Here is a 23533-nt window from a genome sequence, read left to right on the forward strand (position 1 = left end):
ATTCCTAACACTACACACCGACTGGGTGTGGCATGCCAGGCTAACCCTTGGTGGATCATCTTATCTCATCCTCCTGACCATCTTGGGGCTGGAACCATTTTGCACATAAAGGCTTCTATCAGCTAGTGAGCACAGACAGGGGACAGAGGTTGGGGCCCTTTGGGCAGAAACTCCTGGGGATCACCTAGAGGGTTGAGCCGGGTTTATGAAAATTTCGTCCATTTTGCTGGGAAAGAGGATCTAAGCGTGTTCCCTAGAACTTGCCCACATCTCCTTTACGCCCCCCTCCCTTCCCCTACCACGCAGGAACCTGTAGGAGCCCCTGGGGTGAGGATGCCTGGAGGTAGCAACGCCTGCTGCCCTCCCCTCGAGTCCGTGCTCCGGGACCTCTCCGGAGCGGGTCGCCTCCCTGCCCGGGGTAGGGTGCCTCCTGGCCACCGCCCGCAAAGCACCGCGAGGGGAGGCAAGAACCCTTCGGGGCGGGGCAGGGCTGGCGCTGTCCCCTTTGGGGCGGGGCCAACATCTGCGCGCCGGATAAAACCAGGCGGCGGCTGCGAGGCCAGGTGGCGGCGGGCAGACTCCTGGCACGTCTGCACCCCGCGACCCCTGCGCCCGCGGGCACCATGAGCGGCCGAATCGGGGACTTGAGCCCCCAGCAGCAGGAGGCGTTGGCCAGGGTGAGGGGCTTGGGGGAGCAAGGGGGGAGGCTTGGGGAGCTGCCCGACGCTGCCCACCGGGGCTGAACCCCCATTGTTTGGATGGAAAAGAGACCCTTGAGGGTGTCTCTATCCAGCTCGCCCGCCACTGGGCACAGTGGTTGAGGCAGACATATACGGGACACGGGACTTGAGCCCTTCTCTGGGCTACACTGGGGCGGAATCCTGCTTTCGGATCCTGCTCTCTCTCGGGACCACAGAGCCCTGGCCCTTGTTCCCTGGTTGTGGGGGTAGGGTGATGCTGCCATCCCTCTGGGCAGCCTTGGGCAGACAGACTAGCAGGTCTCCTGCTCTGATTGCAACATTTGTTTGTTTGGCTTCTCTTTGTGGTTTTTAGACTCCCCAGGGCCCAAGCCTTCTCCCTGTTGTCAATGTTTCCCTTAAAGGGGACTGGAGGTGGTTTGGTGATTTCAAGACAGTCCTTTAGGCTGCAGCTGAGAGTGTCATGCCCTGGGGAAAGGGGGGCATATTCAGGTCTTAGGGGCCACAACGTTAATCTGATTTGGAGATGGCAGGGCCTGGAAACTGTGACTTCAGTTTAGGGGAAGGAGGTGACGGCCCTGGCTCACACTTTGGGCCCACGAACGGCAGGCTTTAGACTTGTGGAGAATGGCTCTGACCCTGGGGAGGGTCATCCAGGGAGGAATGAGGACCCCTGATGAAGGAGGGGGACCCTGAATGAGTTCTTAGTGAAGGAGAGAAGGGTCCCAGGTGAAGAATGGGGGGCCCTGGGTGAATTCCCAGGTATAGGAAGAGGTTCCAGGAGTAGAGGGTCCTGAGCTGAAGGAGGGGTCCCCAAGTGAAGGAGGAGAGGGAGTCCCCTGCTTAGCTCTCTCTCTCCCCACTGGCAAAGGCCTCAGGGGAGCCCCGGACACTAGGCTCATGGGAGGGACTGGACACCCGGCCTTTGGGGGTGAATTATGATGGAGATGCTTGTGGGTCAAAGAGCTTTAAACAATGTAAAAAGAGTTTATTCTTATTTTTTCCGTTATTTAAAAGAAATGAATGTTAGTTGTTTTAAAAACTAGGGAGAAAAAGGAAAGTAGGAAAAAGAAGTCACCCATGGTCCCAGAGGTCTAGACAACCACGCCTAGAAGCACTTCCTTCTAGGTTTTTCCTAAGCCTAGTTTCGACAACCTGTGGTCATGCAGCCAGAGGCTGCTTTCTCTATTTGGCATCATTGTTAAGTTAGGTTTTCCTTCAAGTTATTCCAGGCCCTTCCCAAACATGGAGCTCCATCCCAGGTCCCTGAGATTATGACCTGAGCCAAAGGCATACACTCAACTGACCAAGACACCCAGGCCCCCCGAACACATTCTTATTTTAAACATCATCTATAAAGCTAAAGGAGGTTTGGTGGATGGCTGTTAAGATAGCTTCCCATGGCTTTGCTAACATTGGCTTCTAATCCTAAAGTCCCATTCACAGGTTCCCCTGCAAACCCACCCCTCCAGGGCTTACTTTCAGCTCCCTTAGTCCCTGTGATGAGGAAACTGAGGCTGAGAGTGGTTAAGCAACTTGCTTCCAAATCTAGACCTTCAGGATACAATATCAAAGGCAAGGTTCTTAAATTGTTCTTGTTTGCCTGCATCCGATTCACCAGGGATCTTTGTCAAAATAGGGAAGGCAGGGCCCCCCCCTCAGACCTATAGAATGAGGATCTTGGGGAGGCAGAGAGCCCCCAAAGTTTGAGAAGGACCCAACTCTTCCTGCCATGGTGGGCTGAGGGGTGCTCCATTTCCAGGTGGCAAAAAGGTCGAGGCAGCCACTGCTCTCTCTGTGGTCCCCAGCCTGCAGAGTCCCTGGGCAGGACTGACTGACAGACTGAGTTCGGGAAGGGTCGGGGTGGGGTTGGGAACCCAGGGGTCATGGGAGCCCCTCTGACCTTTGTATCTCCCCCTCAGTTCCGGGACAACCTCCAGGACCTGCTGCCCGCCCTGCCCAATGCTGATGAGTACTTCCTCCTGCGCTGGCTCCGAGGTGAGACTGGCGGGGTTGGGGGTGCAGAGAGGGAGAGAGGGAAGGAGGGTTTCAGGAAAGTGGGTGGGACTTCCAGAGAAAATACTATAGAGTGGGGAACATAGGCTTTGGAATCACCCTGCTTTGGGCTAGAATCTGAACTCCCCTCCAAATTAGCATGGCACAAAAACCCCATTGAGCCTCAGTTTCTTCATCTGTAAAGTGGGATGGGGCCACCTCCCCAAGGATTGCTGTGAGCATTAAATGAGAGGGTGTACGCTTGGCACTGGGTGGGCATATGGTGGGAGGTGAACTTCACACCTGGGAAGTTCTCAGGATGACTGGCTTGGCTGGGCCTTGAGTCAGATAGCCCCAGATATACTCTTCAGGACTTGCGTACGGGTCTATCTCCAGTTCCTTGAAGGCAGGGTTGTGTCATCCCCTGAGGGAACCTGGCCACTGAGCAGGTGCCCAGCAAACACTTCAGGAAGTGGATGCAATTAAAGGTAGAGAAGGAGTTTCTTCCAAGGATTGTCACAGGAGTGTAAAATTAGAATAACAGAAACCTAGGGGGAGAATTCATTCCAATTCAACACACCCCATGGAAAGAATTTTGAACTTGAACCAAGAGAGAAGTCAGAAGCCAGGCTGGAAAGTGCACGCGCAGTGGGGTGATAATGCCGTCCTTGGAATCCGGCAAGCCTGTGATTGAATCCCAGCTCCGCTGTGTGCTAGCAGTGTGCCTCTGGCAATCACTCATTGTCTCTCAGCCTCACTTTTCTCCTCTGGGTAATGGGTATAATACTGGTCCCCCACCTTCAAGATGCTGTGAGTCTGACATGAGGTCATGGGCGTGCACAGCGCCTACACAGAGGAAGCTCACCCTTCTGTTCTGTTTGTTCTATTTGGTTATGTTTTTTAATTATTATTTTCTACAAACTTTATTTTTTAGAATGGCTTTAGATTTACAGAGCACTGTGAAGATAATACAGGCAATCCGCACATGTACTGCACCCAGTTTCCCCTATCATGAATTTTTCATTCTATGGTACGTCTATTCATGAACCAACACTGATATGTGGTTATTAACTAAAATCCCCACTTTGTTTAGATCTCCTTAGTTTTTCTATTCCAGGATCCCATCCAGGATGCCACATGACATTTAGTCATCATCTCCCTAGGCTCTCTTGGCTGTGGCAGCTTCTATTCTGTTTTCAACAAGTTATGTCCATGTCATTTTCCTGGGCTAAAGAAGGAGTGAGGACAGTAGATTTCTTGAAGCCCCTTGATACCACATCAGACCTCTCTCCTCCTTTGGAGTCTTTCTGGGTTTAAAAACCAACTTTTCAGGTCCCTGGTGTGTCGTTGAGAAAAGAGTGAAGTCACAGACACTGTAGGGTGCTGGGTCACGGGAAGGGAGAAGGATCTAAGGTTGGGAGAGAGGGGACAGGGTGTCCTGATGCCTCCCAGTTTCTGCTGAGGCAGACGGGCTGACATGGCCCCGTCCCCTTCAACTTTACCTCCGTAGCCACCCTGCCTGCCTCACTAGCCCAACACCTGGGCAACAGGGAGGGAGGTCTCTGGGGCTGAACTTGGAGTCTCCCCGCTCAGGCCAGATGCAGAGGGGGCCCCCCCGACTTCAAGTCACTTCACTTTGTTTTCTTTATCTCCATCTCACGATTGTGTCCATCTCTCCCACTCGGATGCCGGCTCCGTGCCGGCAGGGTCCGCGCCTGCCCCATACTTCCAGCTGGGCACATAATAGGTGCTACTAAAAAAACTATGAGTCCATCAACAGTCCCCAGACCACTTTCTATAGAACAAGAAACCAACCTGGTTCTCAGTAGGAAATCTCCTAGACATCACAGAGATTTTTTTAGAAACCAATAAAAGAACATTATAGACAATTATGCACAAATTTGAAAATATCAATGAAATCAGTGCATTCCTTATAATACACATATAAGGCCAAAATCCAGCAAGAAGAAAATAGAAAGCCCCAACAGACCAATAAATATTAAAGACATATAAATGGTACTAAAAAGCTTCCCTCCTTCCAGAACTCAAACTCCAATGGCTTTACAGACGAATTTTCCCAAAGTTTTAAGATTAGCTGATACCTGCTTTTATAAATTGTTGTAGTTGCTTTAAAATATATTTAAAAAGTGAAAGTTACTTTATGAGGCTTGGGTTAGTCTGATTCCAAAATGAGATCAGGACAGTAAAAGAAAATTCTGGGCTTGTTTCACTTGTTAATGTAGATGTAAGGAAGTCTAAGGGAAACACTACATAATAGAATCCAATAAGGTATTAAAATTACACAGCACGATCAGCGGGAGTTTATCTTAGGTATGCAGGAAGAATTCAACATCAGACAATCTATCAGTGTCATTGAACACATTAATAGAATTAAAAATGAGAAATTATATGGCTGTCTTAATGCAGGAAAAGCATTTGAAAAGGCTCAAATCCTATTCATAAGACAAAAACAAAATGAAAGGGGTGCCTGGGTGGCTCAGTCATTAAGCGTCTGCCTTCCACTCGGGTCATGATCCCAGGGTCCTGGGATCCAGCCCCACATCGGGCTCCCTGCTTGGCGGGAAGCCTGCTTCTCCCTCTCCCACTCCCCCTGCTTGTGTTCCCTCTCTCGCTGTCTCTCTCTCTCTGTCAAATAAATAAATAAATAAAATAATAAAAAATAAAAAATAGAAGTTTTACCAAACTAGAAATAGAAGGGGATTTCCTTGGCTTGGCTTGGTAATGGTTATTCAGCAAAGATCTTACAATATACGTTGCGAGTTAAGAAGAAGTTTTAGGGGGCGCCTGGGTGGCTCAGTCACTTAAGCATCTACCTTTGGCTCAGGTCATGATCTCAGGGTCCTGGGATCGAGCCCCACATCGGGTTCCCTGCTCAGCGGGGAGCTTGGTTCTCCCTCTCCCTCTGCTGCTCCCCCTGCTCATGCTCTCTCTCTCAAATAAAAAAGTAAAATCTTAAAAAAAAAAAAAAAGAAGTTTTAGATGCATTTTCTTTAAAATCGGGAACAAGAAAGGGATGATGTTAAGCAACATCATAGTTTAAACAGAACTAGAGACCCTTGCCAATATTATAAGGAAAAAAAAGTAATCTAGTCTATAAAGACTAGAAGGGGTTCATTTTTAAAATAAAGCATCACATTTTCAATTAAAGTGAATTTATTTCTTCAAAATAAGTAATCACAACAATAGTTAACCATTTACTGAGAAATTCCTGGGAGCCAGGTAATGTGTCAAGCATTTTACGTGCTTTATCTCATGTCATCCTTTGAATAACTGAAGAATATATTATTCCTATTTAACAGATTAAAAAACCAAGACTTAGAGAAGGTAGGTGAGTTGCTCAAAGTTGCACAGCAAATAAAAGGACAAAACTAGAATTTAAACCCAAGTCTGTTTGATTCCAAAGCCTATGCTCCTCACTACCCCTAACACCAAGAGGGTCTGTGCCCCCTTGGGGACATCAAATATTACAGGCCAGATCGGCCTCTGGAATGAACAGTTTATTTTTATTTTTTAAAAGATTTTATTTATTTATTTGACAGAGAGAGAGATAGCAAGAGAAGGAATACAAATAGGGGGAGTGGGAGAGGGAGAAGCAGGCTTCCCTCAGGGCAGGGAGCCCGATGCGGGGCTCGATCCCAGAACTCCGGGATCATGACCTGAGCAGAAGGCAGATGCTTAAAGACTGAGCCACCCAGGCACCCCTGGAATGAACAATTTAAAAAGACTTGGATACTGAAATCAAGGGCTTCCAAAGTCTTCTAGAGGATTAAGGATTCTTGCTTTTTAAAAAATGTCCAGGGGCGCCTGGGTGGCTCAGTCGGTTGAGTGGCCAGCTCTTGATTTTGGCTCAGGTCATGATCTCAGGGTCTTGAGATTGAGCCCCGAGTGGGGCTCTGCACTCAGCAGAGAGTTGGCTTGAGATTCTCTCTCTCTCACTCTCCCTTTGCCCCACCCCTCTGTGCTCCCTCTCTCTCTTTCTCTCTCCAAAATAAATAAATAAAAATTTCTTAAAAAGGAAAAATGAAATGATAAAAAAATGTCCAGACCCCCAATGTATTCTCGGGGCGTCATGGAAGACTCAGGCACCCTCGTATTTCCTCATGAGTTTTCAGAGAACTGCAAGTTAAAGATCCAGCCTCAAGCCTCCTCTTACTTTGGCTCTTTTTGCAGCTCGGAAATTTGACCTGCAGAAATCTGAGGACATGCTCCGGAAGGTGAGGCCCCATTCTCAGGAGTGTCCTGCCTCCCACATTGTACCCCAGGGATCAGTGACAAAGAGTAAGAACTCTTGGCCTGTCCTGTTCTCCTGTGTTTCCTCCCTCCTCCTTGGATCCCTTTCTGCATCAGACCTGGGTCCCCCGCAGCCCTCCTGGCATTGCCACCTCTAGTTCTAGGTCAGAAGAGCCTGCGGGTGCTCTGGCAGGGTCTTGGGGGCTGTAGGCAGAGGGACCTGGCCCGATGCCCCCAGGTGCCTTCAAGGTCTTTGTGGTAGGCAGTATTCAGGTCCCGCCATTTCTCCACAGCACATGGAGTTCCGGAAGCAACAGGACCTGGACAATATCCTCTCGTGGCAACCCTCAGAGGTGAGCCCCATGCAGCATCCCCCACAGACCATCAGATGCCCTTCATACGTGCCCCCAACATCCAGCCATCTGATGGCTGATAGGCTGTTTTGAGTCAGGACTTCATCCCCGTGCCCAGGTGATCCAGCTGTACGACTCCGGTGGTCTGAGTGGCTATGACTACGAAGGCTGCCCCGTGTGGTTCGACATCATTGGGACCCTTGACCCCAAGGGTCTTCTCCTGTCAGCCTCCCAGCAGGAGCTGATCCGGAAGCGCATCAGGGTCTGTGAGCTGCTTCTGCGGGAGTGTGAGCTGCAGAGTCAGAAGGTACGTGACTGGGTCCAGGATGGGAAGTGCACTGTGGGCCCGATCTGTCTAAAGGGTGGCACCAAGGTGGCGACCAGGTGGGAAAGGCATGCTGCCTCCGCTTCTCCCCAGGCCTCAGCACTCTGGGCTTTGGTGGGACATGGCTTCTCCCGCAGTCACCCATCTCTGAGCATCTAGCATGTGCGTGATACTCTCTGCCGGTGAGGGCCAAGGATCACCAAATCCCTTTCCTCTCTGACCTTGGGTGAGATGTTGACCTTGGGTTCAGTTAACGCTCTGGCTCTGTTCCCCGGGAATCCTGGGAACAGTGGATGGTCAGCTTGCTTATGGAAAAGATGTCCCCAGTTGGACACTGCACAACCATAACCTGATGGGGGAGCCATCGCTGTTGGCTTCCCTGAGAGCAGTGACTTGAAACTTGGCACATCCGTCGTGTGTCCCCAGAAGCTAATATGGAATTGCTACCAAAAAAAATATGGAGTTCTGTGGGGCATAGGCTTTCCAAGCCAGGAGGGACCCACACCCATCTCTACAGATCTTCTCTTTGCTCTGACTCTGTGTTTCCTGGCCCATACCCTTCAGCATGAATCTATTGCCAAGTGTGGTCTGTTGGTTTTGTGAATCTAAGTGTCTCCATGAGTCTAAGAAGACCTCTGGGGGGAGGGGGAGCTCTTGTGTCACTTTAGGATGACCTGCTTGATGGCGAGGACAGGGCCTGCGTCCCCAGTGTCTGTCACGGTGCTGGACACCAAATAGACCCTTGGCCCAGAGATTTGTGGCAAGCGTGAGAGACGTGCAAACAGTGCCTGGTCCGAATAGATGTGTGTGTCTCGAACAAGATGGCTGATTTTATGGGGTCACAACAGGGTCTTCTACTTCGTGTACATTTCCAATCAGAGCTGGTAATTGTGGTGATGACGATACCAGTAATAACATCTGCTGACATTTACCAGGGGCCAGCTCGTGTCAGGCACTGGGCTCTTTGTGACTCATCTCACTGAATCCTCCGGGAAATTCTATCAGAACCTGGAATTATCCCCATTTCACAGAGGGAGAAAATAAGGCTCAGAGCGGTTAAAACCCCACCAAGGCCGCACAGCCTGCCACAGCCTGCCACACCGCCGGACCCAGACGCTGACTGACACAGCGTACCGTTGTCCAGGGAGATGCCCGACGGGCAACGAGTGAGGTCTTCAGTGCCGCAGTTAACTAATTCCGGCCAATCGTGTTGAGCAAACAGTGTGATAAGGGGCCACTGTGCCGGGGCTCAGATGCAGCATCTTCTTAGACCCTAGGTGGGCTCGATCTGTTTGGAAGACCCTGTGGGCAGTTGGGGGTGGGGGTAGCAGGAAGGTGGGAGCAGTGCAGGGTCTCCCCGCGCCGGAGTTGTTGTGTGACATCTATCATTGTCCTGTCCCATGTAGCTGGGCAGGAAGATTGAGACGGTGCTGATGGTGTTTGACATGGAGGGGCTCAGCCTGAAACACCTGTGGAAGCCAGCTGTCGAGGTCTACCAGCAGGTGAGGTAGGCGGCTGGCTGGAGGCCAATAGGGAGCCACTTCTGGTCCATGGAGGAGGATCACCCTCCCCCAGGGGCCCCCAGAGCAGCCAGTGAAGCTGGCCTGCAGTCCCCCCCACCTCCAAGGAGAAAGAGGAACAAGAGTATCACAGGGGATGAAGTGCATCTCATGGGGAAGGTGGATGGCCAGGGGGTGGCAGGGGCTCTTGTCTCAGCAGCATTAAAGGCCACCAAATCCAGGCATAGAATGTGTTGAAGCATGACCTTGACCAGACCCGTCTTGCCACAGTTTTTTGCCATCCTGGAAGCAAATTATCCTGAGACGCTGAAGAATTTAATTGTCATTCGAGGTGAGCCCGTGATGGGGATGACCGCTTGGGGGAGGAGGAGTGGGGAATGGGGGGATCAGTGGGTAAATCACCCAGTGTAGGGCTTCTCAAACCATCCTTTGTGAAGATCAGGGTTTTTTTGTTTGTTTTTTGTTTTTTCAGTCAGTCCTTCATAGACAGATACTTTTGGAATATACAAAATCTGCTCTGGTATGTTGCAGCAAATGTCAAATAAGTTATAAGTTTCTAAAAGTGATCTGTTACTTTTTTTACTTTACTTTTCTACTGGCTGATAGACATGCTTTGAGAGGGAATGGTCCCTGTCTGTGACGGTGGTACAGTGAAGGGAACACCATGTGTGCTCTGGGGTCAGATGATCTGCTTTCCAGTCTAACTAGCTCTGTGATTGTGAGCAAGTCTACTTAACCTTACTAAGCCTCAGTTTTCCCCGTCTGTAAAATAGGAATGCAGTGACACCTTCCCTATAAGACCGCCATGAGGTTAAATGAGACAGTCTGTGGAGGAAGAGCCCACAGAAAGCACCCAGTCAGTGTGAGCAATTCAGGTGGGACGTGAGGTCTAATACAGATGCCCCATCTACTTGCACCCAAGAAAATTCCAAGACAACTTGGGAAACCTGTGAGTGTAGACAAGAAGAGGCACCATAGGGGCGCCTGGGTGGCTCAGTCGGTTAAGCGTCTGCCTTCGGCTCAGGTCATGATCCCAGAGTCCTGGGGTCGAGCCCCACGTCGGGCTCCCTGCTCAGTGGAGAGCTTGCTTCTCCCTCTCCTCTGCCTGCCTCTCTGCCTACTTGTGCTCTCTCTCTCTCTGTGTCAAATAAATAAATAAAATCCTAAAAAAAAAAAAAAAAAAAAGAAGAGGCACCATAAGGAAATCCACATTACTGACACCCTACAACGAGGTGGGGGGGCAACCATTTATTGAGAGCCAGGAGCTGTGCCAAGTGTTATGCATACATTGTTTAATTTATCTCCGTTTTATAGTTAACAACACTAAGACTCAGAGAGGGTGAGTAACTAGCTGAAGGTCACACAGCAGGAAGTAGCAGAATCTAGATCTGTCCAACTCTTGTCCAGCCCAGGCCCCTGGCCATGACTATACCTCCAAGTCCTCCCTAAGCCAGCTTCCCAAAGGAATTTCATGTGTTTCAGCCCCCAAGCTGTTCCCCGTGGCCTTTAACTTGGTCAAGTTGTTCATGAGTGAGGAAACGCAAAGGAAGATAGTGATTCTCGGAGGTGAGTGACTTGGTTTCCTGGCTGGGCCCATCTCTGCCTGGGCAAGTAGAGGTCAACGTGAAAGTCCCCATTTCTCCCTGGCTCATCCTCTTTACTCAGGCACTGACCTTGGCCTGACCCCCACTGGTCTTTGCACACTCTGACAATGCTTCGGGCCCTAGACCCCAGCCTGGGTGGCCACATAAAGCATTTGGGTGCTTTCAGGAGTAGGTGCTCAAGGGAGCAAGCCAAAGACATATCAGGTTTCCTCCCTGGGCGTGGCTTCTCTGCTCTCTGTTAAGCCCCCCCCACCGCCCCCCGAAACCTTGTTCCCATAGGCAACTGGAAGCAGGAGCTGCCCAAGTTCATCAGCCCAGACCAGCTGCCCGTGGAGTTTGGGGGGACCATGACTGACCCTGATGGCAACCCCAAGTGCCTGACCAAGGTACAGGGTGCCCAGAGGAGTAGGAGGGAGGGGTGATGACCATGGTGTAGTGCTCGCTCACCAGCCCTCACCCACAGATCAAATACGGGGGCAACGTGCCCAAGAACTACTACCTGCGCAACCAGGTGAGGATGAATTATGAGCACACGGTGACCGTGGCCCGAGGCTCCTTCATGCAGGTGGAGAACGAAATCCTGTTCCCGGGCTGTGTGCTCAGGTAGGCAGCCACGGCAGCCCTGGGCACAGCCAGGAGGGGCCTGCAGCCCAAGCAGGTGGCATTAGTGGGGCCTTGTCTCCTGCAGGTGGCAGTTCGCATCAGAAGGGGCAGACATCGGCTTTGGGGTTTTCCTGAAGACCAAGATGAGCGAGAGGCAGCGGGCAGGGGAGCTGGTGGAGGTGCTGCCCATCCAGCGCTACAAAGCCCACGTGGTCCCTGAGGACGGGAGCCTCACCTGCCTCAAGGCCGGCGTCTGTAAGAGCTGTAGGATTCCCTGGAGTCGTTTTCCTCCTTATGGCAGAGAAATGAGCTGATAACATCTTGCCAGGCTGTCCTGCTTGCCCTCTATTTCCAGCTCTCAGGGAGGGTGTGGGGGTCTATGCGAGCTACTAGATCCCGTGGTGGCCAGGGGAATTGGCTTCAGGACGTTAGATCTGGTGAGTGGCCCCTGGATATGCGTACAAGGGCAGAGAGGCATTTTAGAGAGTGGGATTCACAGCCCAAAGCCATGGACTCAGCTCCTGGGAAGCCCTTACACAGCACTCAACAAGCTGAGGGACAGGTAAGTAAACAGCCATGGGCTACCCTTCGGGGGTCCCCGGCTGCCCAGGTGCATAGGCAGTCCCCCTGTGGGAATCCCAAAGAGATGATTCTTCCATGTGTTTATCCTTCATTCTCAGGCCACCCAAGCCAGATGCAGTTAGGTCAGTCTTAGCAGAAGCAATGTTCCCCAGGAGCAGCACTGACCTTCCGCCTCTGTCGGGAACAGAGCCAGGAGAAGGGGAACCCAGGGTTGAGGAGCACGAGTTTTACTAATGCTTTGGTTAATCCATATCTAGTTCACCTTTGTGGAGAGGGAGAATTAGAAGGGTGGAGACCGAGAAATCTGGATGACTCATCACATCCCAGAGTTCACTTTGCACCTTCGCATCTAAGGAAATGCCTTCTTTAAAAGGCATGATGGGAAAGTGGCTTATGGAGCTCAGCCTTCTCCTACGGGGAGAGCAGAGCTCCTCTCTCGGTTGGAGCATCAGGATAAGGGAATCCTAGTCCCTCCCTTCCCTTGCTCTGTACTCAACAGAAAGTCCTCTCAACCTCTGTAGGCCTCAGCTTCCTCATCCTTAAAATGGGGGTGATAGTTCCTTCCGTGGGGCTACTTTGAGGATTTGGAGAGCTGGGAGCGCAGATGGGACACCTGGCACATAGAAGGGGCTGGTGCATGCCCGTGGTTATTATTCCTTTAGTTAGCACAAGGAGATGGCTTGAGCAGTGGGCACTGGGGGGGGAGGGGCAGTGGCTGACCCTGCAGCACCACCCACAGTCCTGGGCCCATTGCCAAGGGCACCAGGTGTGCAGATATGTCAGGCTGGTTTTGAGGGACGACTTCTCCACCCTTGCAGATGTCCTGCGCTTCGACAACACCTACAGCCTGATGCACACCAAGAAGGTCAGCTACACTGTGGAGGTGCTGCTCCCAGACAAGGCCTCCGAGGAGAAGATTCAAGGTTTCGAGGCGAGGAGACCATCCCCAGCGCAGTGAAGACCCCGGCTGCCTCTGGGCCTGGGCTCTTCAAGCCCTTAGCAGTCCCCTCCCTGTCCCTTGCCCTCCCAGGTGGGGTGGTGTTTGGAGGAGCCACCACCCTGTGTCACCATCTCAGCTCCTTGTGGGGCCCACCAGGCACAGGGACAGAGCAGGAGGGGGGACATCCAGTGCATGGCCACACTGGGGATTCAGACAGACACCTGATCCCGTGTTTGCAGAGACTGAGGATGAGCCAGGGTCCACCAAGGAAGTGTCCCGCCCACAGAAGCTTCTGTCACTCCTGACAAAGTCCACCAGTCCCGGGACTCACCCACACCTAGTGATCTGGTCTGGGGGTGTGTGCATGAGCCCCAGGCCATGCAGGGAGCATAGCGTCAAGTCTGAAGAGCAGAGGAGGCCCCATCTCTGCACGTGGGGGCTCAGCAGGGGTGGACAGGGCCAGCTGGACATGGCCGGGTGGAAAAATGGGGCCAGCTGGATGGTAGAACTGAGGGTCTTGGTTCTGGGAGGGCACCAGGGCCCTTTGGAGCTGTCCTCCTGCCTTTGGAGGGAAGATCAGAAACGGAGCATGAGGCCCAGCAGGGATAACCGTCGGGAGGAAAAGCCATGCTCGGTCACACAGAGCTACCTGGGTGAAGACCGGGTCTCTCGGAATTCTCAGCGACCCCGGCCTCCCCCTCCCCACCTGCCGTGATCCAGCTGACATTCAGCTTGGGTTCTTTCTGGCTCTGAGTAAGGACCAGGACTGTAGCAGAGCTGGAGTGAAGTGGAACATGCTGGAATAAAGTAGAACGAGCTGGGGTGGAGCTGTCATCCCAGTGTGCTTATCCTAGACTCTGATTTTCTTCTTGGAGAACCATCTAGCTTTTCCTCCATCTTTGTGTCTCACTAGAGGGACAGCTAAATGTTGGCTGCCAACTCCCCACCACCCCACCCCAAATGCAACTCAGTAGCTGGCCGGTAATGGCTTCTGTTTCCCAAAGACTGGCTCTCCTGGTGCCCACAGCCCACAGCCAGGACCAGCGTCCGCTCTGCTAGATGAGCTGCCCCCAACAGAGCAGACCTGGCCCAGAATGAGCCAGTGCAGCTGCTCAGTGGTCAGATGTCCCTGTGAGAGGGGTCCTTGGTGCAAAGCATTAGCATCCTGGCCGCCAAGACCTTTACCAGAGGCAGGAAGCCTCAGCAAACACTAACATCCAAGTGCTTTGCAAATAAGAAGCCGGCTCAGGCCCCTTTCTTGCTCTCAGATTCTGTGATTTCATTTTTTCCCCCAGTTAATAGCTTTCCTGGTTTCCCATGGCCTGTTCTTCCCAGGCAAGAAAACAATGAGGCTTGGGAAGGTGGGGGTCTTCAGGTGAGCTATGCGAGGTCCTCGGGGCCCCCGGCCCTCCACCTGTGGCAGGCTGCATCACCCATGGTCCAGCACACAGTCTGACCAGGGGCTCTGCTGCTACAGAAAGCAAACTAACGGGAGGAAACACGATTTGAAAGCCAGTGCGTGGAGGCATGGCTGGTCCAACAGTGTTTGAGGAGTTTGGCGAGAAAAAAACGGCCCTGCCCGCACCAAAGAGACAGCCTGGGGCTGCCAGGTGAAAATCACCAGACATCCTTGTGTCCAAGGGCTGCTTCTGCCTCCCCGCTGCAACGGGCTCTCCCACCACCCCACTGCACGCCGCGACCGCCCTCCGCAGACCCAGAGGCACTTGGGCGTTCCAGAGCCATCTTCCTGCTGCACAGGCTAGAGAGGGCGCGGCTGGCTGGGGTTGTAAGGGCCGCAGGTCAGGTTTCCCTGGGCCCACCCGTTGTCATGACCGGGGTGGGGGTGTGGGGGTTCACAATGCCTCACTTCAGCCTTTCATCCCCGGCCTAAAAACAAGGGGTTCACGGATTTGAACCATCATCCTTGCTTTTCCAACACCCACAGCCAAATTCCCACAATCAGCACAGCCTCCTCTGGCTTCCTTGCAAGTAGCAGATTGGTCCCCACCGTGCACAAGGGTTTAATTTACACAGATATGGGCTGCCCAGGGAGTGGCAAGTAACGGAGGGCTCAGGGGTCGGGTGCGGGCACCAGTGACCTTGAACCCCAGAGCCGGCAGAGTGCACCGCATGTGAAGCTGTGAGTATAGTGGGGAGGGCTCAGGGGTCGGGTGCGGGCACCAGTGACCTTGAACCCCAGAGCCGGCAGAGTGCACCGCATGTGAAGCTGTGAGTATAGTGGTCACCTTCAGAAGTGAGGACAGGATCTTCTGTCCGGCAAGGTGGACAGGGGACATGTCCTCAACAACTCCGTCCCTGACTCGAAGCCATCGCTTCTTTACCAAAAAAACAGGCGGGGGGGGGGGGGCGGCGCCTGGGTGGCTCAGTCGTTAAGTGTCTGCCTTAGGCTCAGGTCATGGTCCCAGGGTCCTGGGATCCAGCCCCGCGTCGGGCTCCCTGCTCGGCGGGAAGCCTGCTTCTCCCTCTCCCACTCCCCCTGCTTGTGTTCCCTCTCGCTGTGTCTTTTTCTGTCAAATAAATAAATAAATAAATCTTAAAAAAAAAAAAAAAGGAAGTAGCCCAGAGAGGGGCTGGCTCACCTGCAGTTTGTTTCTTCCTTTCATTCATTCATCAGTGTTTATTGAGTGCCCGGTACCAGGCATTGCAGGCCCTGGGGACACTGGGGGTGCTGGGCTTACCCAGTCTGCTGGCAGGAAGCTTGCCTGCACTAAGGGAGGCCCAAGCGATTCTGATGGCTGTTACCAAGTGGGCGGCTCCGTAAGGCAGGAGCCAAATTCGGGGGGAGTATCCAGCAAAGAAAAACAAAAACAAAAAACCTGATGGGGGAGCAGACGTGCTTTGCCCGAGGCAGGGACCCCTGAAGGGAGAGCTGGAGGTGTGAGCGAGCCTTCCAGACGGAGGAATGGAATGAGGGCAGCCGCGGCGTGTCTGAAGCCACGGGAAAGCCAGAAGGGCCCTTGGGTGATGCTGGTAATGGGTCACTGATGTTTGCTATTTCTTTGTGAATGACTGTGTACACATTAGGTAGTTGTTAATACGATCATTTCATAATGGAGGTTACAAAACAGAGATTTGTTGTTTGTCAGGAAAGAATGGCAAAATCTTGGCAGGAAGCCACGGATCAAAGTTCTTACTCAAAATGAGGTGGTTGGAAATAGCCAGGCCTTCCCTGTCCCGAGGAGTGGAGGCAGGGCCTGCCCTCCCCAGGGCGGATCTCCTAACTGGAATCTTAACAATCTTCCAGGGGAAGCAGGGAAATAAGCTGGGGGGGGGGGGGTAACTATAGGGTTTTTTGAGGGCACTTGGGAAGTCTCCCCTGCCCCCCAAATCTCTACCTCAGTTCAGCTCACCTTCCAAGAGCCCAGGCCGGAAGGGACACCAGTGTGGGACAATCACGGCTTCCCAAGCACTCGAGCAAGTCTTTACCAGGGCCTCAGGGCACGGCACACCACAGTTTGTACCCAGCCCCTTCCGTGCGACCCCGAAGCAGGCGGGGAGTCTAGTGAGGACGCCAAGGCTCAGTGAGGAGTGCGGTGGCCAAGGGCTTAGTGTCTAATGGCAGGGGTGAAGCCCCCAGATTAGCCACCAGCAGTGCCCCTGCCCTGCCCTGCCTTTCGGGGTAGGACAGGGTCAATGGGGGCAGGGAGGGCCAGCCTGGGGCAGAGAGTGGCACTGGCCAGAGTGTGAGGAAGCTGCCTCTCTGTGGGATGGGACAGTGCCGCCTCCAGTCCACGTGCCAGGCCCAAGCTGGTGCACGAAGTATCACCCCCTGTTTACTGAAAAGGAGAGTGAGGCCCAGGGCAGGAAGTGACTTGTCAGGTCACCCAACATAAGGTGGGGGGGAAGGTAAGACGTGAAGCGCGGTTCATCTATCCAGACAGCCCAGGTGCTACATGAGCTCATTGGGTGGGCAGGCTTCAGGCTCGGTGACTTCAGAGAGGAGGCGGCTGCAACAGGCTTGGGCAGGTTGGTGCTCCGCTGACGTCGGTGACCTCCGTGCTCAGCCACCAGAGGGTGGTGTCGGGCCAAGTGCGCCTTTTTCCCTGTGGTGGAAGCCCGAACAGGACTCCTCAGCGTCCAGCTCTCAGCCTCGTGAAGGGTGGTTTTGCAGGCGGGTTGGGGGGAAGTTCACTGGGCGCAGGCTGTTTGTGGGCCCATCCGGAGCAGCAGAAAGAGGTGGTCCCACCTGGGTTCAGATCCTGGTTCTGCCCCTTACTGGTTTTCTCTCTAAATCCCTGTGGACTCCATCCTCCATCCCATGTCTGCCACCCTAGTCAGGGCCTCAGTCATATCTTGCTTGGATTATTAGAAAAGAGTCCATGAGTCAGTCTCTGTGTGCCCGTTCTTCCCGCCTCCCAGGAGACTCCACAGGGCAGCCAGAGAAAGCCTTTCTGAAATGAAAATCTGATCATCACTTCCTGTGTGAGCCCTTCACTGGCACCTCATTTCCTCCCGGGAAAGTTCGGTTTTCATTGGTTGCTTATAAGGCCCTCTGTGACCTGCCTATGACACCCCCATTGTGGCTTCACCCAACGACCTGAACTCACCAATTCCTCAGACTCCTTCCTGCCTCCCTGCTTTTATTCATGCTGTGCCCTCAGTCTAGGACGCCCTTCCCAGTCTTGTTCTGTGCACCCTCAAGGCTCCCAGAGCCCTCTTTCCCTAGTCAACCTCCCCCTCCCCCGTACTAGCAGATTTAGAGTCTTGTCTCCATGCCCTTGGGACAACAGGGCCAGTGCTAACCTGCAGGAGAGTCATCGTCTGTCTCCTCTTCCCCACCAGCCTCCCCAGATGTTCAAGAAAGCCTTGCAAAAATAATAGATACCATTTACTGAGCACTATATAGGCCTGCTGCTCTTGTGCTATCTTGTTTGATCTTCATGGCAACCTTGTCAAATAAATACAGTCATCCTGGTTATATAGGGGAGGAAAGTAAGGCTCGGAGACGCACTCATTTGCTCAGTGATGTCGCCAAGACTGGAAATCAGGATGTCTGACTCCAGATCAACATGTCTCCCTCACCCATCCACCCCCAGAGGTTAGGTCATACCAGGAGCACTGCCAAAAGCAGAGCCCAACAGCATGACTCAGCATAGGGAGAGACCCAAGTAGAGGGTCAGAGAGTCATAGAACAGTGGAGAAGGAACCAGAAAGGATGGGCTCACCAAACTGTGTCCCCGTCCTGGAGTTGATGGTAGGCCTGACAATAACTATAAAATCCAACACTAAAAATAATAAAATAATAATAATAATAATAATAAAAGCCAACACTATCCAACACTGGCTGGCTCAGTTGGAGGAGCATGCAACTCTTGATCTCGGGGTCATGAGTTCAAGCCCCACACTGGGTGTAGAGATTACTAAAAAAAAGTAAATAAACTTAAAAAAAAAAAAAGCCAACACAGTTGGTCACTTACCGTGTGCCAGGCGGTGGGTGGTTACTGGCTTTTAACCATCTCAGTAGCCTTATAAGAAGAGGATGTTATTAGCCCCAGTTTACAGGTGAAAAAACTGAGACTCAAAATCACACAGAACATTAGAGGTTAAGCCAGGATTCAAACCCAGGCCCCCAGGCCTAGGCTTCAGCTCCACACATTTCTGAACTATTTGGGGATTATGCTCAGCGTTGGGAGAGGAATTACACCTTCTTGGGTGGTTTGTTTGTGGTCACCCCCAGACTCAGCCTCCCTCACAGTAGTCTTGGGCACTCCAGGTTTCCCAAGGATGGCAATAAAAGCAGAGACCAGTCTGGTATGAAGAACTTAGAACACTCAATGCCCTTAGGGAGCCCCAGGTATTGTGAGAGGGATATGCCAGCACTTGTTCCAGAAAGTATATAAGCTCCCCACTTTGCAGCCTCCTTCACTCTCCTCCCCCACGTTCCTATCACCATAGCATCCCTTTCCTATGATAAGCAGCAAATGAGAGAAGGAAGGGAAGAGCCTATGAACTTGACCAGCAGCTTTGTCACGAACTCAAAGTTCTTTGGGGTCTCCTCCAGCAAGGGTTTTGACTTCTCAGTGGCTCTTGGTACTCCGTGGCCCAGCAGCAGAGGCAACAGTACCTTCAACATCATCATCATCATTATCATACTTCATTTTGTTTTTTGATCCCAAAGGGAAATTAAAGAATGAGGAATATACACCAGAAAAAAATTGGAGTTACCAATTTCAGCCAGGTTGCAGGATACAAGAGTAATATACAAAAATCAGTTGCATTTCTATACATTAATAAGGAACATTCAAAACATGAAATTAAGAAAATAATTTCATTTACATCAGCATCCAAAAGTAAAATACTCCAGGTATAACCCTAACTAAAGAAGTGCAAGATTGGTACACTGAAAACCAGAATACCAACAGTATTATTGAAGGAAATTAAAGACTACCTGTGAAAAGACACCTATGTTTATGTTTCAGAAGACTCAGTAATGTTAAGATGGCAACATTCCCTAAAGCGATCCACAGATTCAGTGCAATCCCTACCAAAATCCCAACTGCCTTTTTTTGCAAAAATGCACAAGCTGATCCCAGAGTTCACATGGAAATGCAAGGGACTCAGAATAGCCCAAACAATCTTGGAAAAGTAGAATGAAGTTAGGGAGGACTTGCATTTCCTGGTTTCTTTTTTTTTTTTTTTTTAAAGATTTTTGTTTATTTATTTGACAGAGAGAGACACAGCGAGAGAGGGAACAGAAGCAGGGGGAGTGGGAGAGGGAGAAGCAGGCTTCCTGTGGAGCAGGGAGCCCGATGAGGGGCTCAATCCCAGGACCCTGGGATCATGACCTGAGCCAAAGGCAGCCGCTTAACGACTCAGCCAGCCAGGCGCCCCGCATTTCCTGGTTTCAAAATTTAATATAAAGCTGCAGTAAGCAAAACAATGTGGTACTGACATAATGACAGACATACAGATCAAGGGCAAAGAATCGAGAGTCCAAAAATCCACTCATCTACAGTCAAGTGACTTTCGACACGTGTGCGAAGACTGTTCAATGGGAAAAGAAAAATCCCTTCAACAAATACTGCTCGACTACAACATGGATGAACTTTAAAAACATTACACTAAGTGAAAGAAGCCAGTCACTAAAGACTATATGAGTCTCTTCATATGAAATATCCAGAACAGGGAAATCTATAGAGATAGAAAGTAGATTTGTAGTTGCCAGAGGCTGCAATGGGGGAGCAGGAAATGGGGAATGGCTGCTAATGGGTACAAGGGTTGGTTTTCGGGGGGGTGATGAAGATATCCTATAAGTAGATAGTGGTGATAGCACAACTTTGTGAATATACTAAAAAAATCACTGAATTGTACTTTAAGGATGGTGAATTTATGGTATGTGAATTATAACACTTAAAATTTTTTTAATTTAAGAAGGAGACAATAGTACCTAAGAGTAAAGATGGAAAGTAGATTGTCTCAGGATGCTACCCAGAGCATCGTTACAACTCTGGTGGGGCACCCCCAAATCCCCTTCCATCTCCTATTTTCAAGCCATCCCCACCTCACCTTATAGCTCTCTGAACTCTCCCCACTCCCCTCTTCCCAGCAACGCTCACCCCGCTCACCCTGTAGAAAGGCTTCTCCTGGGCCCCCTCTGTACTGGCCCAACTTGTTCTGGCATGACCCATCTAAGGGAGGGTGGATAGAAATATGACCACCCTGGGGCCCGAGGGGCCTGAGAGGCAGCCTTTTCACATTTCCTAGTAACCACCTAGAAGGAGGGGTTTCAGGGTGTGGTGTGGGTGGCCCTGTCTGCCCCCCTGCCATTGTTTGCTTCTGTAGTGTTGCCATGGTCCCCTGAGAGTTTGGCAAACTAGGAGCTAAACACAATCTGGGGATTTACTCGAAGAAGACATGCAGTGTGGGTGTGGCTTGGAGGTTCTCCTTTGTTTCAAAGGAGGGAAATTAATTTTGCTGGCCTCAAGACACTCCACACTCCCTGGGGTGTGGACCGAGGCTTCCTAACACACGATGATGATTTAGACCATTTATTGAGCACTTACTATGTTCCAGGCACAATGTTAAACCCTCCAAGGGAAGACAGTCCTGGGCTGTGGTTCTGGTGCGGGTTCCAGAGTCAGACAGGCTTGGGCTCAAATCTTGGCTCCCCATTTCCTGGCTGCGTGGCCTCAGAAAATTTTCTTACTCTCTCTGATCTTCCATTTCTTTGTAAAATGGGGATACCCCTACCTGTTTCCAAATGGTCCGATAATGATGTAATGCTCTCAGCACAGAAGAAATGCCCCACTAATGGGAGACTGTGAGCTCCATGCAAACAGAGACCTAATCTATCTGATTTATTGCAGTATCCCCAACATTCCCCTTCACATGCTCTTCACTTTCCCACCTCCATGCCTTTGCCCATGCACTTTCCCTCCACCTGGGATGCCCTTTCCTCTACTCCAGTCTCCATCCTTCTTTTCTTGAAAATCTGGCTCAAATGCTACCTGCATCCCATTGAGGTGACTTCTGTGCCTGGGTCCTCTCTCTGATTAGGATGGAAGCTCCTGGAGCTGAGACTGTGGGATAACCTAATAGTGCAGAGTGCTTAATTGCATGGGCTTAACTCTGGCTAAGTTTACTTAACTTCTCTATACCTCAGTTTGCTTGTCTATAAAATGGGCTTAACCATGGTACCCACCCCTAGGGGTGTTCTGAGGTTTAAATGAGGCAATGTACTTAGGATGGGGTTTGGCGTGGAATAAGCCTTCAATAAGTATAATAAACCTGCACTGTCCAATATGGTAGCCGCAACCCACATGGGGTGATTTAAAGTAAAATTAATCAAAATTGAATTTAATTCCATTCACACTTGAATTCCTCAGTCTCATTAACCATTTTCTTGTGTGACTAGTGGCTACCAAATATGTTCATTAGGACAACCCAGATACAAAACATTTCTATCTTTGCAGAAAGTTCTATTGGGTGGCATTATAAGTGATGATGCTGTGTGCACAATGGGCGCTCCTCCTGGCTCTCCCTGCCCAGCCTCTGATGTCCCTAGAAATAACTGGGGCGCCTCACATGAAAGGGATGAGGGAAAGAAAGGAGACTGGTGGGAAATAAGCAGGATTAGGGGCTAATGAGAGGGCAGTGGAGGAACCCAATCTCTACCTGCTCCCAGCCTGGCAGGAAGTAGGTGTTGACAGCAGCCAGGGACTTTGCAGAAAGAGGCTGGAATATGAAGTGGGGCGGGGTTGAGGTGTGGAGTTACCTAACTGCTCCCGGCAGGTGCCTCAGACGGAGGGAGATGGCTAAAGATGCACCCCCTTCTCCTTGTGGGTCAGATTCTATCAGGGACCCAGAGCAAGGAAGGTATCTAGCACTAACCAGCGTCAGCTAGCCTCAAGAAGTCCCAAGCTAGCCCAGGGATGGGGACGCAGGATGCCCACAGACAGGGAATCAGGGAGAGCCCTGGGCAGAGTGGCTTGAGCTGGCCCAGGGGTTGTTTCAGCCCACATGGACCCCCTCAAGTCCTGAAGATATGGCCACATGGATGTGCTGTGCTCTCAAGCAGATGTGCTCCTGGTTTTTTTATAAACAGTCATTGACAACGTGGCCTCTGCTCTCTTGGAGCTACTGACAGTTGGACAAGAATAATCCCTTAGATGTGATGACCCTTGAGAGTCTATATGTCTCCTTAGATCTTCCCTCCAACTGCGTAAGGACAGGGCAAGCACTGATAGCCCCATTCCATAAATGAGGCAAGTGACACTCAGAGATGTCCTCTTGAAAGGGAGGTCTCATAGGGGAATGGGGAACCTGGCCAGGCCTCACAAGCAGGTCTGATGGTGGACCATCAGGCAGCATGACAGAAATCAAAGGACAGGGAAGTCTTCTGGACTTCCTTCATCACCTTGCATACTTGCTGGACACCCCTCACTGATCAGGTGTTTAAAATCCCAAGAAACACCCTCACTGCCCCAAGACCATCAGTCTGCCCCACCTCTCCCTTAGGGCCCCCGGGGAATGTGGGATCCCAGACAAAGACCCTCATGTCCTCATGCTCTCAGCGATGGGAAGGCAGGCAACAGTGTGGGGCGTGCTCAGTCCTTCCCCATGTTGAAGGTGCAGGGCCAGCATCGCATGCTAGGATTTGAAAGACACCAGGAAAAGTAGTGTCAGCCCTGTGGAAAAAACAAACGTTCAGCAAGGACACATTTGAGTTCCATTTCTCTGCCCCAGACCGTCTCTTCTCGAATATGGACGCTTCGTGCAAAAGGATGTGAGTTTCCCACCCCAACAAACTGAATGAACCGCTTACCAGACTGACCAAGTCCCTGACTCTTACCAGTCAGAGCTGGGTATCGGCGGTGACCTTTGCACAACCCTCGGTGTGGGGTCTCTTCATTAAGGAGATGGGGAGATTGATGATGGGAGAGAAAGGGTGCCTGCAGGGGGCAGTCCTCATTCCTCCTGAAATCCCCCCCTTCTCTGTAGGCCTAGGAGCACGGGTGGGGCTTTTACAGGCATTCAGCCTGGGCTCCCATGCCCTCTGGCATGCCCTCCTGTGCCCGCCTGCCCCCCAGACCTGTCCCAGATCCAAGCATGGGACCTCACTTAATCCCAATTATGTAACGTGCGATCCAACAGTTGGCCAAGAAGGAGGTGCCTGGAGCCTCACCCAGGAGTGGGGGCAAA

At 51.5% G+C, this 23533-nt stretch overlaps 1 protein-coding gene across 1 annotated transcript; it reads left to right on the top strand.

The window, feature by feature from the left end:
* Positions 1 to 535: 535 nt before the first annotated feature.
* LOC118539716 (SEC14-like protein 4) lies at positions 536 to 13719 on the top strand. The gene is made up of 12 exons (XM_036098485.2): positions 536 to 677; positions 2621 to 2696; positions 6885 to 6928; positions 7238 to 7297; positions 7416 to 7604; positions 9029 to 9124; positions 9413 to 9473; positions 10625 to 10708; positions 11026 to 11132; positions 11210 to 11349; positions 11435 to 11604; positions 12750 to 13719. The coding sequence occupies exons 1-12, from the start codon at positions 624 to 626 to the stop codon at positions 12887 to 12889; spliced, it is 1221 nt and encodes a 406-aa protein (XP_035954378.1). The 5' UTR covers positions 536 to 623; the 3' UTR covers positions 12890 to 13719.
* Positions 13720 to 23533: the final 9814 nt, after the last annotated feature.

Source organism: Halichoerus grypus, chromosome 13, assembly GCF_964656455.1.
Source record: "Halichoerus grypus chromosome 13, mHalGry1.hap1.1, whole genome shotgun sequence".
NCBI classification, from domain to species: Eukaryota; Metazoa; Chordata; class Mammalia; order Carnivora; family Phocidae; genus Halichoerus; species Halichoerus grypus.